Source organism: Schistocerca piceifrons, chromosome 1 (assembly GCF_021461385.2).
Source record: "Schistocerca piceifrons isolate TAMUIC-IGC-003096 chromosome 1, iqSchPice1.1, whole genome shotgun sequence".
In the NCBI taxonomy this organism is placed as follows: domain Eukaryota; kingdom Metazoa; phylum Arthropoda; class Insecta; order Orthoptera; family Acrididae; genus Schistocerca; species Schistocerca piceifrons.
The window spans coordinates 880582064-880598049 of NC_060138.1; the positions used below are offsets into that span (position 1 = coordinate 880582064).

General features: G+C 44.8%; 1 protein-coding gene across 1 annotated transcript in view; it reads right to left on the reverse strand.

The window, feature by feature from the left end:
• LOC124776205 overlaps positions 1-15986 on the reverse strand; it is a 332368-nt gene that overhangs the window by 15882 nt on the left and 300500 nt on the right. The window contains exons 8-9 of the mRNA XM_047251046.1: positions 13518-13681; positions 4676-4879 (exon numbers count right to left, since the gene is read on the reverse strand). Coding sequence (XP_047107002.1) covers positions 4676-4879; positions 13518-13681 — 368 coding nt within the window. The remainder of the gene's footprint in view (positions 1-4675; positions 4880-13517; positions 13682-15986) is intronic.

Below are 15986 nucleotides of genomic sequence, written 5' to 3' on the forward strand. Positions count from 1 at the left end.
TTAACGTCTTCCGCCCTCGACAGCAGTGGCAAAAAGATAGTTGACAAGTCCTGCATTTAAGAAAATTATGGGAAAAAATTTAATACTAACGTCCTCGAAGCAATAATACAGACACTTATATGGCAGCTTATGAAGAAAATAACTTTGCACTGACGTTGGCTGAAGTCATCACGTCCAAAACGAGCTTGTGTGAGATAGTAGACGGCTAACCATTTGTGTTTTTTTCCGAATTCTTTGTGGTTAGACGCTCATGTTTCGTTATAAAACATTAACAACACCATCTTCACAAAAAAAGAAAAAAAAGGAAATGAGCGTATGGCATCGTTGCCCTGGAGCCCCATCCGGCTAAGTTCGGCCGCCAAGTGCAAGTCTTATTTCAGTCTAGGCCACATTGGGCGACTTGCATGTAGGTAATGAAGATGAAAAGATGAAGACAACACAACACCCAGTCCTCGAACGGAGAAAATCTCGAGCTCGGCCGGGAATCAATCCCGGGCCCGCTTGCGTGGGAGGCTAGCACGTTACCACCCAGATATGCAGGCGGACAAGCCCAAAAAATTCCTTTACGTCAGATTGCGGAATGGTAGCAGATGAAAGCTGTCCTGTTTCTTGTCACAATTATTTCGGAAATCATAGTATGCCAAATAAATGGGAGTCGTGTGAAAAGTAGCTTCCAGTGCAACAGAAAAAGTTATTAACAGTAATAGTAATAATTTAATAATGCAAATCAGATGTTTGCTCAAATTACCTACACTACTTACTATGTTTCAGACAATTACTAGTCATGCAAATTTGCCGCATATGATAACTAGTTGATCACCGTAAGGTTCCAAGTGTACTGATGCAGCCATCCTTTTCCTGGTTCCCTCGGTTCTGAACTGAATTTTTGTTCGCACAATGACGGATTAAATTGCTCGTGATTTAATTTTTCTACCCGGGTCAGTCGCAATAACGTACACTTGCAAACTGCTTGAACATGACATTCTAAGGTAGTTTCTATTGTGTTTTCGTTTATAAATAGCTGTGCCATATCTTTCACAGCAGATTAACTCAAATGACGAATGTTTCCAGCCAATCACGCGAAGCATAGGCATATCCGTAGAGCCCTAAAATACAGACAGGATTTAATCAACGTGAATCACGTTTAGGATGACGTTTCGTAATTCCAATTGACACCCAGGAAGTCATCTTACTGGAAGTTATATATTTTAAACGTGATCGAGTCATGTTTATCATGCATGCGCATAAGGGTATTATGCTGAGAAGCCCAGAAGAACAGGCTATGGTACCACAAGGTCCAGTCACAGTAATTTGACAATCGCCTAAGTACGACGTCAACGTGCAATAACAAGCCACTCGCGGTAGGTGGCAACACTAGCAGTGGAGTTTATATAAAGCGTACGAGGGAGGAGGGGGAGAGAAAGGGGGAGGGGGGGAACAACAGTGCAATTGTTGTAATATGGAAACGAAGAGATTTACCTAATGTCCAAAAGAGCATCATCACTGACTTTCGGGCCATTGGTGCAAACACTTCCGAAACGGCTAAGTTTGTAAACTCTTCGCGTGCCGGCGCGGTTAAAGTATACAGTGCGTGGCAAAATCGCGCTTTCTAAGAGAGGAGCCGAGCCAACTTGTGCACAACGGGCCATAAATGACAGGTTGTGAACGCTGGTTGTGGAGATGTGTTCAGATGAATGGGCGTGCAACTGTTGAGGAACTGACCACCCAGGTGAACCAAGGGGCTACCAACAACGACTCCTCAGCGACCGTTCTGCAAACGTTGCTGCGTACGGGCCACCGTAATAGGCTTCTCAATATTTTACCTATGCTCACTGCTGTTCACCAGCGATGAAGACTGGATGCGCACGCCATCACCGCAACTTTACGTCCACTGAACGGTGATAGGTGTCTCTTTCAGATGAATCGTATTTTATGCTCCTTCGGACAGATGACCGTTGGCTTGTACGGCGTGAAACGTGTGAAAGCAAACTCCCTGCATCAATCATCGGTAGCGTCCATGCCCGAGTAGGGAGCTTTGTGGTCTGAGGAATGTTTTCGTGGCGTTCCCTGGGTGATCTCGTCATTCTGGAAGACACAGTAGATCCACAACAAGTATGCATCTATCCTCCAACCTTGTCCAACCTTACACGTAGTCTGCTTTTCCTTGGCACGATGGCATCTACCAGCAGGACAATGCAACCTGTCGCACAGCTCGCAATGTATGTGCTTGGTTCGAGGAGCACCAGCCTGAGTTTATCGTGCTCCCCTGACCATCAAACTCCCCGCATTCAAATCCAATCGAGAATCTACGGGACCGCCGGCAGAAGTGGCCGTGCGGTTAAAGGCGCTGCAGTCTGGAACCGCAAGACCGCTACGGTCGCAGGTTCAAATCCTGCCTCGGGCATGGATGTTTGTGATGTCCTTAGATTAGTTAGGTTTAACTAGTTCTAAGTTCTAGGGGACTAATGACCTCAGAAGTTGTGTCCCATAGTGCTCAGAGCCATTTGAACCATCTACGGGACCACCTTGATCGCGCTGTTTGCGCCATGGATTCTCGACCGATAAACCAGCGTAGCCCGCCACGGCACTGGAGCCAACATGACTCCACGTCCTTGTCGGTAAGTTGCAGAACCTTACTGACACTCTTCCTGCACTTTCTGCAGCTCTTCGTGCTGCGAAAGATGCTTATTCAGGCGTTTGACAGGTGGTCAGTTTAATGTGACTGCACAGAGTACATTCCTTAAGGACAATCACTGAAACTTTACGAAATCTGTTAATCACCATCGTTCGTACACAAATCACTTTCGCCGTGAATAACCTAAACAACAGTCTTCCAAGTACACAAAAAACTGCTTTCTGCTTTCGAAAGCTCAGATAAATGCAACGGCTGGAAAATGGTGGGAGAGTAACTACCAAAACTTCCATTTCATTCAACTTTGGGCAAAGGTCTTTGATCAATAAACATAAAGTACTGTTCCAACGTGAGAGAGTACTTTGTCTTACTGCGTTGACTGTACTAATACCAACAATATTTATTCAGTGTCAAACTCATGTGATAATTTCGATTGGGAAATACTGACGTTGATTCAGTCAGTGATGTGGTACTAATGTTTCTTATAGTTGGCTGCAAAGAGCAACTAATACATGTCAAATGAAACGATACTAGACTGCCTAGATTCATCTATCCAATATCTGCAAGCAGTTTCGTGCAAGGAAAGTCCTTCCAGTTTAAGACCAGAATATAAAACGTTGTAACGGTTACTACATTAGATATCGCTAACGCACACTTATGTGGTGTTGCTGAATCCGATGTTAGAATCTTTCAGCAGAAGTTTTTCTTCCCCGAGATTTGCCGACAAGGCAACTAATTGAGCTGGTTGGTTAGTAATCACGTGATCGCGTGACGATATCCTTCGTTGAACAATATTCTTCCAGTATCAACCCACACACGTAGAGTGTATAATTGGGGGTGGTCTGTCCTTGGGTTGATCAGCAGACAATAAGCATTGCCATCTATTTGACATATATCCTCCATGTTTACTTTCCTTTCAGATCTGAAAGTGTCAATATAAACAGAAACTTAGGTTGCACAAGGAATACAATGTGAAGAAAGATGTCAAACATTTTAGCACATTAGAATTTCCCTTGTTCCACAGTACGAAACTAAATCGCAAAATTTGTGTTGGAACTTGTGACTGAGTGTAATTACGTGTTCCGTCCGGACAACACAGTTTGATAAGGCTAGTACACACTGGTATAACGTGGTCACCCTTAATATTTCATGAACGAGTGAGGAAATCAAAAAGAAGTTTTGAAAAAGATACCATCAGAGTCCCTAAGCGACATTCTGCACTGCCATTGTTCATTTTAATGTGTTTACTTTAAAATCTAGAATGACAGACTTTACTAACGAGATTCCATTGATCACCAATAGAAGTGAGAAGTGATCTAAAAAGCGTTAAGATTTCTCTATAATCGCCTCACAAAAATGAGGAAATGCGCCGAAAGTTAAGGGAAAGGCTCGAGGCAAAGCTAATTGGATAATTGCATTAATTGATTCCTTCACATCCACATTCAAAATATTGCCTCTTCGTTACAACAGAAGAAACAATTTTCAGTTCTTTACAGCAATTTCAATTCCAACGAGATTCGCTTCTTAAAAGGATCTTCTGTGGGATGTTTACAATTTTTTAAATTATTTTTTCTGTTTTACAAAATACTTATGTATTTGAAAGTTCGTGACTTCAATTTTGGTTGAAGCAATAGTGTACTCCCAGTTCATATAACTGTCATAGATTCTGACACTTTTTCGTTTCTTGCTTGACGTAACGAAAAAAAGAGTCTACGGGAAGGAGAACTAACCTGAACTACTTTCCCATTTACATTCGTAGAATGTTTTAAACAAAACATTTGGGAGCATTATAACTATGCCTATACTCTTCTTTTCCGGAGCTCTGAAGTGTCATTACAAGATACATCGTCCGAACTAAGAAGACGATTTTCCTCACAGATCGGATAATTTTTTTATTGCCCCCCTAAGATTCTGTGAGATGTTAAGGATGCACACGTAAAGTTTTGGATTAAGTCGCTATTCCGCTTTCGTCGCAGACAACTAAGTATTCCTTGAGCTCCCGTGTTGTGCATTCAGCGTGACCGCGAGCCGCGCGGCACTAACCAAAGAGCCTGATGGCGTAGAAGACGAATCCGATGAAGAGCACGTTTGCGTGCCCGATGGATTCGATGATGGGTCCCGAGAGCACAAGCAGCGGGATACCGGCCAGCCCGGCCACGGTGATGGTGACGCCCATCAGCGAGCGGGAGCCGCCCAAGTCCTGCAGCAGCCAGAACAGGAAGCTCTCGATGTAGCCCCACGCCGTGCCTGCAACACCACGTAAGGACACGTCACGTTGTGAACAATTTAACACAGGTGTACTATCTAAATTGTAAATACGAGGAGGGGGGGGGGGCGATCAATAATAGTGCAACACTTTTTTCTCTAAAAGAAGGTTGGTTTTATTAAGGATTCCAACATACAACATTATTCCCTACTCTTTTGGGCACAAAACTCTATTTTTCCAACATATCTCCGTTCAATGCAACGGCTTTACGCCACTTTACTGAGGGGCTTGTATGACCTCACGGTACCACCCTATTGGTCGACATCGGAGCCAGGGTCTTGCTGCCTCAATAACCTCACCATCAACCACCTACTATTTCCCGCCAATTGCTTACTTCATTGGGCCGAACAGATGAAAATCGGAAGGTTGCTCGTTAAGGTCTTCTGTTAGGCGACTAGGAACCCAGCGGGCACACACCTTCGAGTACCCCAACTGCTGGACAAGTCCAACTGAGCAGCGAGGTAGTTGGTTGTGATCCGTAGATCACCTCGAGTGAGAGTGTCCGCACGTCCCAACATTTAGGAGTCACAGCTGTGTGCGTCTGGCCGGCACGCGGGCGAGCGGACAGGTTTGCGCAGTCTTGTTGCCATGATGACAGACACCTCGTACAACACCCCACGTTTTTGTTCATTTCCAGGTCTCCGTAGACATTCAGCTAGTGCCTTCGAATATATGCGATGCTCTGATTTTCCGCTAGAAGGAACTCAATGACGTCTCTCTGCTTGGAACGCAGAAGCACTTTTGAAAGCTATGTACAGCGCCACAATCTATCGGAACTTCTTGAAACTACAGAGGCTGAAGCCCTTGTGTACCACGGTGTGCCACACCAAATACCGCAGTTTTTCAACTGAAATTGGCCGAAAAGAAACGTTTTTTATTACTTACTCAACGCCCCTTGTGTTATTTGATTCTGCCGAAGCCCTTGCCGAAGTGGTTACACCGGTTCCCAGCAGATCATCCAAATAAAGCGCCGTCAGCTAGCACTTTGAAGGGTGGCCATCAGGGTTTTTTCCGTACATAATCTGTAAGCGGGGTGCACCCGGCCCTCGCCATTGAGAAGTAGCACCTGTGGGCCACGAAAGTGGCAACGGGAGAGAGGTGTCATGGACCGACGCCCTTTATATCAACCTACGATAAAGCCTTTGGGCTGAGGGTAACACGGCGAACATTTGGTGCCTCTGAGGCCTGTTCCAAAAAGAGTTATCTGATTATTTGAGTTGTGGCCTGTGGGTTTATGTAATTGACTCAAATTTTCTGAAAAATTGGGGCAGCGCCGATAGGGAACCGATGTAATACGTATGACACTGTCATGTATGACACTGTCATGTATGACACTGTCATGTATGACACTGTCTTGTATGACACTGTCTTGTATGACACTGTCTTGTATGACACTGTCTTGTATGACACTGTCTTGTATGACACTGTCTTGTATGACACTGTCTTGTATGACACTGTCTTGTATGACACTGTCTTGTATGACACTGTCTTGTATGACACTGTCTTGTATGACACTGTCTTGTATGACACTGTCTTGTATGACACTGTCTTGTATGACACTGTCTTGTATGACACTGTCTTGTATGACACTGTCTTGTATGACACTGTCTTGTATGACACTGTCTTGTATGACACTGTCTTGTATGACACTGTCTTGTATGACACTGTCTTGTATGACACTGTCTTGTATGACACTGTCTTGTATGACACTGTCTTGTATGACACTGTCTTGTATGACGGACAACCGCACCCTGAATAATAATCAGTTAGCGACCGGTTTTGAAATCTAGAAGCTACATCATCAGATTAAATATGGTGAATCGTGACAAAGTGCAACATAGATGGGACCGAACATTTCCTGAATATGAATCCGCTAACTGCGTCATTTATTCATAAACAAAGAATTTCCTGTCCCGTCCATGGTGCAACTATAATGTCATAATTCACCATATTCAATCGTATGACGCGGCTGTTAGTTTGTGAAACTGGTCGTTAAGTAAATTACCTAGTAGAGTAGCAAAGCTGTTATTATTCATTTTGAATCGTTTGTCGCGGCGCTGCTGTGTGACAGAATGTGCGCGGCTCCTCAATGTTTGATACGTAGTTGCGTGGACGAGCGTGTTGTATGCAGAGTTAAAAGTTGGGTTCATGTGAGGCCAAATTCGTAAGTACGAGACAACGGCCTTGATACTTCTAGGCTGATGTATAAGACACCAGTATTATCGCCGACCGGGGTGGCCGTGCGGTTCTAGGCGCTACAGTCGAACCGCAGGACCGCTACGGTCGTAGGTTCGAATCCTGCCTCGGGCATGGATGTGTGTGATGTCCTTAGGTTAGTTAGGTTTATTTAGCCCTAAGTTCTAGGGGACTAATGACCTCAGAAGTTAAGTCCCATAGTGCTCAGAGCCATTTTTGAACCAGTAATATCAAGATCCTGCCCCATAATTGGTAGTCGCTAATCAGAGTGTGATCGTAATGAAAGGAGTGGAAGGAGTGGAAGAAGCATTGTCACAGAAGTTGACGCCGTCCTCTCGGAGTCTCAGACGAACTGTGATACTTCACATTTACTCAAATTGGAAATACTGTGAGGCGCACAAAGTCACTTAGACTGAGCTTCTCAATAATAGTTGTTACACATTAAAACTGTAGCTCTGATCTCATCACTCACCTACATCGTTGTTATCATCACTTGTACCTTTCATTCTGACGGAGTGTCGTCGTGTTATCAATGATATAAAATACTGAAAAGATCAGTACTGTCAGTTATTTTCTTATTAATTGAAATTGATCAGTAATGATGTTTCAATGAGTTAGCTATAATGTTCCATAATAATCAAAGGCAATGTTCATTACAACGATTCAACTGAATTAACAATCAAGTAAAAATTAATAGAAGTAATACTGACAAATTAAGATTACAACGAAAGTAATATAAATTCTGCACGTTTTATTTCATGGGTTCTATTGCGTTGGTAATTTATGTTCGTTTGAGCGGCTCGTGTTCCGGCGACACAATTGCGCTGAAGTTAATTGTTTTAATTCATTGAAATGACTTCTTAATTATTTAAGATTGATAATTTCGATGAGCTTCATTTGTACAACCCTTGAGTTCAGTGCATATGAGTAATCGTTACTGCGAGACTATGTATTATTTCCGTAACACTGTTTCTCGCAAGTCAAACATTTCAGTAATGATAGTTTGGTTCAAATGGCTCTGAGCACTATGCGACTTAGCTTCTGAGGTCATCAGTCGCCTAGAACTTAGAACTAATTAAACCTAACTAACCTATGGACATCACACACATCCATGCCCGAGGCTGGATTCGGACCTGCGACCGTAGCGGTCGCTCGGCTCCAGACTGTAGCGCCTAGAACCGCACGGCTACTCTGGCCGGCAATGATAGTTTGCTTACCATTCCTAATAATTAATTTTGATTTCATTAAAAGTTTAAAACAATTGCTAACAATTTCCCACCTTCTGTTGGCACACGTTTACTTTAAGAAATACGTAATTATTGCTGTTCTTACTATTGATTAGGTGACGAACAGATCTATACTTGACACAGCTGATGACAAGGTATTCGAATTCAGTGATTTCGACTTATTATCCAACTTAACTCTCAACTGTTCTATTCCTAAAACTCATTCACTTGATTTTGCTGCGGGTTATTCCGAATTTAGTGGTATCCCTTCTTTCGTTTCGTCTTCACTGTGTGTTATTACAGTGTCTTACATACACTATTCAAGTAAACAGAGTAGAGAAAGTTATTTGTGAAAATACCTTGTTATACATTTTCTCCATTCATCAGTTATTCACTTCGGAAATTATTGCCCTGAAATTTTCACGCGATCACTGTCAATTTTTGCATAGCCTATTACAAACGGAGGGGGGGGAGGAGGAGGAGGAGGAGGAGGAGGTTACGTCACTACCTTGGCAAGGCGCTTTCTCACTTCTGCTGTCCCGTGACGCTCTTATGCGTCAGCCGACAGGATACCCTTGACTCATTCCAGCGAAAAAGTAAAGTAAGTTTCACAGCTCTAATCACAGTCATGTCGCTAGAGACCAGTCAGTCTAATTGTACATGGACACAACAGGAACCATCCCAGAATTCGCCTCATGGAGCATGACCAAATTCTGGGAAATTAAACCTGCATGACCAGGCGGGGTTTTGAGCCAACTCCACGCTACATGAACAGTTTCCAGTGCCTGGACGATTCCGTCACCACCCTGGTTGTTCCAGACAGCTCTTAGCGATCTGAAGATGCTACTACATGCTGCGGCATAGTGTGGAAGGGAGACTAGGACCGTGAAACATCTGGACAAATTTAAACTTTCATTCACGAGCAGTTATTTCCGTCCAACTCAAAATTACATTTCGTCGGTACTTCGTTCAAACATTCTACGCTTCTTCTGCCTTTCTCGCATACCGTACTCGACTAGCACACTTGTGAGAACACACACTGAAAAGTGATTTCAATCCATCTCAGAACTAATCTTTCTATTTGTAGCGGAGTGAACGCTAAAATAAAATTTCATGCCAAATAACTAGGGTGTCACAAGTCCGGCTCTGTTTCCACAAGGAATGCAGTTGGACCGTTATGGAGCCTGGAAGAGATTGAAACTTTACTAACGAAGCCGCAAAGCATCGACTAACAATAGTATTCTACACGACTGACCGAGGAAGGCAAGGTTCTGGGAAACAATGAATCAAAAATAGTTCGTCTCATCCAAGAAATCTTAAATCTAGATAACCCATAACAGGCTTCAATTCCGTAAATAAGTCCGCTAAATAAGACCGTCGTGTACATTCGAGCCTCGATACCAGCACGCGATTTTAATCCATTGGGAGATTTCATCAAAGTGCACATCAGTCACGAATTCGATCATGAATATTTCAGCAGTAAACTGCAGTTTATTGATATTACCTAACGTATTTCATAAGTCGTGTTTCTTAGCAGGACAAACGGAAACTGTATGTAACAGTTTACTGTTACAACTAAAGTTAAGTTTCTGCACGCCTAATCCCGAATCTGTTTCACGAACATTATCCATATCTGCAATGAGACACTTATTTCCCGCCACTGAAGTATTTATAGATCACCTTGACGGTGGAGAATGTTAATTAAGAGAATTGAGTGCAGCTTACGTTTTCCAAGGTGAGCAAGAGAAACCGAATAAAGGCAACGACCAGACTGACAGAGATGCTAACTGAAGCTGCATTTGGGATCAGATTTCGTTATGTTGAAAGTTATGACAATGTGGCAGAATGACATTCTTAAACGTCAACTTATTTTTCCTCCGACTAGTAATTTACGTTACACATATTTAGATTAAGATTTTAGTTTGAATTAATTTTTTTTATAGTTTCAGACATTTGTATTATTAACAGATCAATGACTTTGATGACTGGAGTAACTGAAATACTCGGTCCAGTCACATTAATGTGACCATGATCACCGTCAACGTCAACTCTCAGACGGCAGCTGGGGGAACTAACAGTAGAGGGTACGTTAAGTGTGTTGCTAGGGCGCGGAAAACAGTGCAGTCATTGTCGTAATGCGGAAACGCTGCGATTTGTCTGGCGTCCGAAGCTGCACGACATTGGCTTTCGGAACAATGGTGGAAGCAGTTTTATACAGCTGTTTGCGTGTGCATCGTCAAACATCTGAAAGGTAACACCCTGCAACAATCGTCCGAAGGGTCCAGACCGGAGGAAGAAGCGTTATGGTCTGAGGTATGTTTTCGTGGCATTCCCTTGGTAATATCATCATTCTGGAAGGCACGACGGATCAACGCCAAGTATGCATCTAACCTTGGGGGCCACTGTACCCCTACAAATGCGATTTGTTTTTCCTCGACACGATGGCACCTACCAGCAGGGCAATGCAAGGTGTCACACAGCTCTTAGTGTATATGAGTGGTTCGAAGAGCACCAGCACGGTTTTACTGTACTGTCCTCGTTACCAAACTCACCGGGTATAAACTAATCGAGAATATGTGGGACCACCTCGATCGGACTGTTCGCGTCATGGATTCTCAACCGAGAAACCTAGCGCAGCAGACCACAGCAATGGAGTCGGCATGGCTCCACATCCCTGACGGCACATTTCTTCCTTCATGTCTCGCGATGCAAAAGGTGGTTTTTCAGGCATTTGGCCGGTGATCATAACGTGAATGCACAGTTTATTTTAAGGGCGTGTGAGTAGCGTCACGTGAAGTGCACTGTAATGGCACGATTTCGTACTATCGATAATTATCGAGAGAATGCAGTTAGTGTATTATTTATACAGGCAAGTATATTGAATTTGCTGGAGTCATAACAAGGGTGAAGTAAGAGGGGATCTACACGGCTTTCCGGATTGGGAAGGAGCGCCCGGTCCCCGGCGCGAATCCGCCCGGAGCACTTGTGTCAAGGTCCGGTGAGACGGCCAGTCTGTGGATAGTTTTTAGGCGGTTTTCCACCTGCTTCGGCGCATGCGGGCTGGTTCCTCTTATTCTACCTCAGCTACACTATATCAGCCATTGCTGCGCAAACGAGTTCTCCACGTACGCGTACACCACCATTGCTCTACCACGCAAACGTAGGGGTTACACTCGTCTGGTGAGAGACGTTCCCTGGGGTGTGGAGGGGTGGGTTGGTAGGGCGGGGGGTGCACCGAGGGCCGAACCACACAATAACCCTGGGTTCGGTGTGGGGCGGCGGAGGGGTGGACTGCGGTAGTCGTCGTGGGCTTGTGGACCACTGCGGGTGCGGCGGGGACGGAGCCTCTCCGTCGTTTCTAGGCCCCAGTTAACATACAATACAACACAGTAGGGGATCTAAGAGCATGCACAAAGAAGAACGCTATTGTCATAGCGTCGCGTGTGGAGCTGGAGGGAAAAATTTGACAACCTGTAGAAATTAGGAGGAGGACGCGAAGTACCTGGGGAAAATATACTTAAAATTTGAAGAGCTACATGTCACTAAGAGTGCTAGGAATGAATTTTAGTCCCCTAAAATCTTCAGTCACTTAGACAGAAAATGATCTAATTAACTACACCTAGTGGTTGTTGCAGTGGTACGACACTAGCTTTTTCGTTAGGAACGATAGCGGTTCAAATACTCATCCAGATTTAGATTTCGCGTTGTTTCCCTAAATCTCTTTCTTACAGATACGACCAATTTCCTTCCCCATCTGAGCTTGTGTTCTATATGTGATAACTAGGACATCGTCGACGAGACGTTTTACTCCCATCTTCCTTACAACCAATTATAGCTAATACATTGAGGTGTAGGAATCAACATGGATTCCGGAAACAGCGATCTTGTGAGACCCAACTCGCTTTATTTGTTCGTGAGACCCAGAAAATATTAGATACAGGCTCCCAGGTAGATACCATTTTCCTTGACTTCCGGAAGGCGTTCGATACAGTTCGCACTGTCGCCTGATAAACAAACTAAGAGCCTACGGAATATCAGACCAACTGTGTGGCTGGATTGAAGAGTTTTTAGCAAACAGAACACAGCATGTTGTTCTCAATGGAGAGACGTCTCCAGACGTTAAAGTAACCTCTGGCGTGCCACAGGGGAGTGTTATGGGACCATTGCTTTTCACAATATATATAAATGACCTAGTAGATAGTGTCGGAAGTTCCATGCGGCTTTTCGCGGATGATGCTGTAGTATACAGAGAAGTTGCAGCATTAGAAAATTGTAGCGAAATGCAGGAAGATCTGCAGCGGATAGGCACTTGGTGCAGGGAGTGGCAACTGACCCTTAACATAGACAAATGTAATGTATTGCGAATACATAGAAAGAAGGATCCTTTATTTTATGATTATATGATAGCGGAACAAACACTGGTAGCAGTTACTTCTGTAAAATATCTGGGAGTATGCGTGCGGAACGATTTGAAGTGGAATGGTCATATAAAATTGTTGGTAAGGCGGGTGCCAGGTTGAGATTCATTGGGAGAGTCCTTAGAAAATGTAGTCCTTCAACAAAGGAGGTGGCTTACAAAACACTCGTTCGACCTATACTTGAGCATTGCTCATCAGTGAGGGATCCGTACCAGGTCGGGTTGACGGAGGAGATAGAGAAGATCCAAAGAAGAGCGGCGCGTTTCGTCACAGGGTTATTTGGTAAGCGTGACAGCGTTACGGAGATGTTTAGCAAACTCAAGTGACAGACTCTGCAAGAGAGGCGCTCTGCATCGCGGTGTAGCTTGCTGTCCAGGTTTCGAGAGTGTGCGTTTCTGGATGAGGAATCGAATATATTGCTTCCCCCTACTTATACCTCCAGAGGAGATCACGAATGTAAAATTAGAGAGATTCGAGCGCGCACGGAGGCTTTCCGGCAGTCGTTTCTTCCCGCGAACCATACGCGACTGGAACAGGAAAGGGAGGTAATGACAGTGGCACGTAAAGTGCCCTCCGCCACACACCGTTGGGTGGCTTGCGGAGTATAAATGTAGATGCAGAAGTCATTATGAACTCTCCTACGGTAAATTAAAGAGAGAATACCGTACAACAGAAAGTGCATAGGCTTATCGAAAGACAAGAGTGGCAAGAGTGTGCCTCCTGCCAGTTCTCGCGTACGAGAAACGGAAGCGTGTGACGCTGGGAGTGCAGGGACTCACCGAGCACGAAGATGACGCAGAGCAGCGCCAGCAGCTCGACGTTCCTGAGCACGGTGAGCACGTCGGTGACGACGTTCTTGGCGGGCGTCTTGAACTCCAGGCTGATGGTGAGGATCAGCAGCCCGCTGGCGATCTTCAGCGCCGCGTACAGGTAGAAGGCGGGCCTGCCGATCACAAGCACCGTCACTGGAGGCTACCGCTGTCTGGTGAACGTAGACTGCAGAAGTATTCCTAGAAGCCTTGGTCAGTTTAAGATCGTACACGTGTTACCTGAACATTAGGCACATTACACACATATCGGGCTTTACCACGTACCGATCGCTTTGTTCACGTACGTGAACTGTGTCTAACTAGACTCCCCTAGAAACCAGACGCGGTGAACCGTCTAGAAACAGTGACGATATATGAATGGGCCGTGTTACGGAACATTTCCGTTCTGCGCAGTTATCCTCCTTTGTTATTTAAAAATAAACAGTATTTATAAAAAAAAATTATAAATCTTTTATTCGAAAATTGTTGATTTGTAACGTGAAACAGAGGATGATGTAGTAAAGATATAAAGAATACAGATTTATCATATAGCGCTAGAAAACGCTATTTTCTCGGATAAAAAATGTCCAATATCGCTTCAAGATCTCGTCGAGCTTGTGTAAAGCATGCTTCTGTTGTTCATTTTTCGCGTTTATCGGTAATAACTGGAAGCGGTTTCCTCTAATCATGATGAACGTTCAATTGAGTAAAAAGTAACAATAGTTACAGTTTTTTTATATTTGTGCATGTAAACTCTACTTGCGCCAGTAGTAACGCCTTTGTTAGACAGAAGTGCAGAATATCAATAATTCAAGAACAGTCTTAGTCGCATTTATTATTGCTATCATACCGCCAACCGGTTTGAACCCGACGTAGGTAGACTGCTGGTGGTGTCACTTTTTTTTTTTGTGGTTTTAGGGCGCAAAACTTCTATGGTCATTAGCGCCCAGCCCGTGACGTAGGAAACAGGAAAAAAACGAAATTTAAAATTAGCAGCAAGGGGAACAAAGTCATATAATTTGAGAAACTAAAGGCAGAAAGAATGCTTAAATATCCACTATAGAAAGGGGTTGGTTGTCCCCAAAAAAAAAAAAAATCAAATGACTGACGTCATTTCACTGTCACTAATAAACTGTAGAACGCGGTCAGCTGAGCGCGTGTCATCTGCTAAAATCAACGATAGATCAGGCGATAGCTGTAGACGGGAGCGTAACGGATTAAAATAGGGGCATTCAATTAAAAGGTGTCTGACCGTCCACAGCTGAGAGCAGTGGGGACAGAGTGGGGGAGGATCACCGCTTAAAAGATATCCATGGCTAAAAAGACAGTGCCCTATCCGGAGTCTAGCTAAAATTACCTCCTCCCGACGACGCGTTCGGGAGGAAGAGGTCCAAGCGCAAGGAAGGGCTTTCACTTCCCGCAATTTATTATGGGGAAGTGTTGACCAATGCGCATGCCATAAATGAGCAACTTGGCGACATAAACCGCTCCGTAGATCGGTAAACGGAAGAGACTGAATAGCTGGCCGAGGAAGAGAGACTGCAGCCTTGGCCGCTATATCGGCCGCCTCATTCCCACAGATACCAGCGTGTCCCGGGAGCCAGAGGAAAGCCACTGAGACGCCCCCCAGGTGGAGCAAGCGCAGACAGTCCTGAATCCGGTGGACCAGAGGGTGCACAGGGTAAAGAGCTTGGAGACTTAGGAGAGAGCTGAGAGAATCTGAGCAGATTACGTACTGTATCCGCTGATGGCGGCGGATGTAGTGGACAGCCTGGAGAACAGCGTAAAGCTCCGCAGTATAAACCGAACACTGGTCGGGAAGCCGAAAGTGATTTGGGGTGTCGCCAACAATATAGGCACTCCCTACACCTAACGATGTTTTCGAGCCGTCGGTGTAAATAAATGTGGCTTCCGTCATTTGTGCACATAGAGCAGCAAATGCCCGACGGTAGACAAGTGTAGGGGTACCATCCTTGGGAAATTGACATAGGTCTCTGAGCAAGTCGATCCGGGGACGGAGCCAAGGCGGTGCTGTACCCCAAGTTGTCAAGAAGGTTTTAGGAAAGCGGAAGGAGAGAGAATGGAGCAGTTGACGGAAGCGGACTCCCGGGGGTAGTAGGGAGGAGGAGGAGCGGCCTGCATACCTGACATCAAAGGAGGTGTCGAAAAAAAGGTCATGGGCTGGATTAGCAGGCATGGAAGACAGATGGCTAGCATAACGACTCAGAAGAACTGCCCGCCGATTGGACAGCGGAGGTTCAGCAGTCTCAGCATAAAGGCTTTCCGCAGGGCTGGTGTAAAAAGCTCCAGACACTAAACGTAATCCACGGTGGTGGATAGAGTCGAGACGCCGAAGAATAGACGGCCGAGCAGAGGAGTAGACTATGCTTCCATAATCCAATTTTGAGCGCACTAAGGCGCGATAGAGGCGGAGAAGGA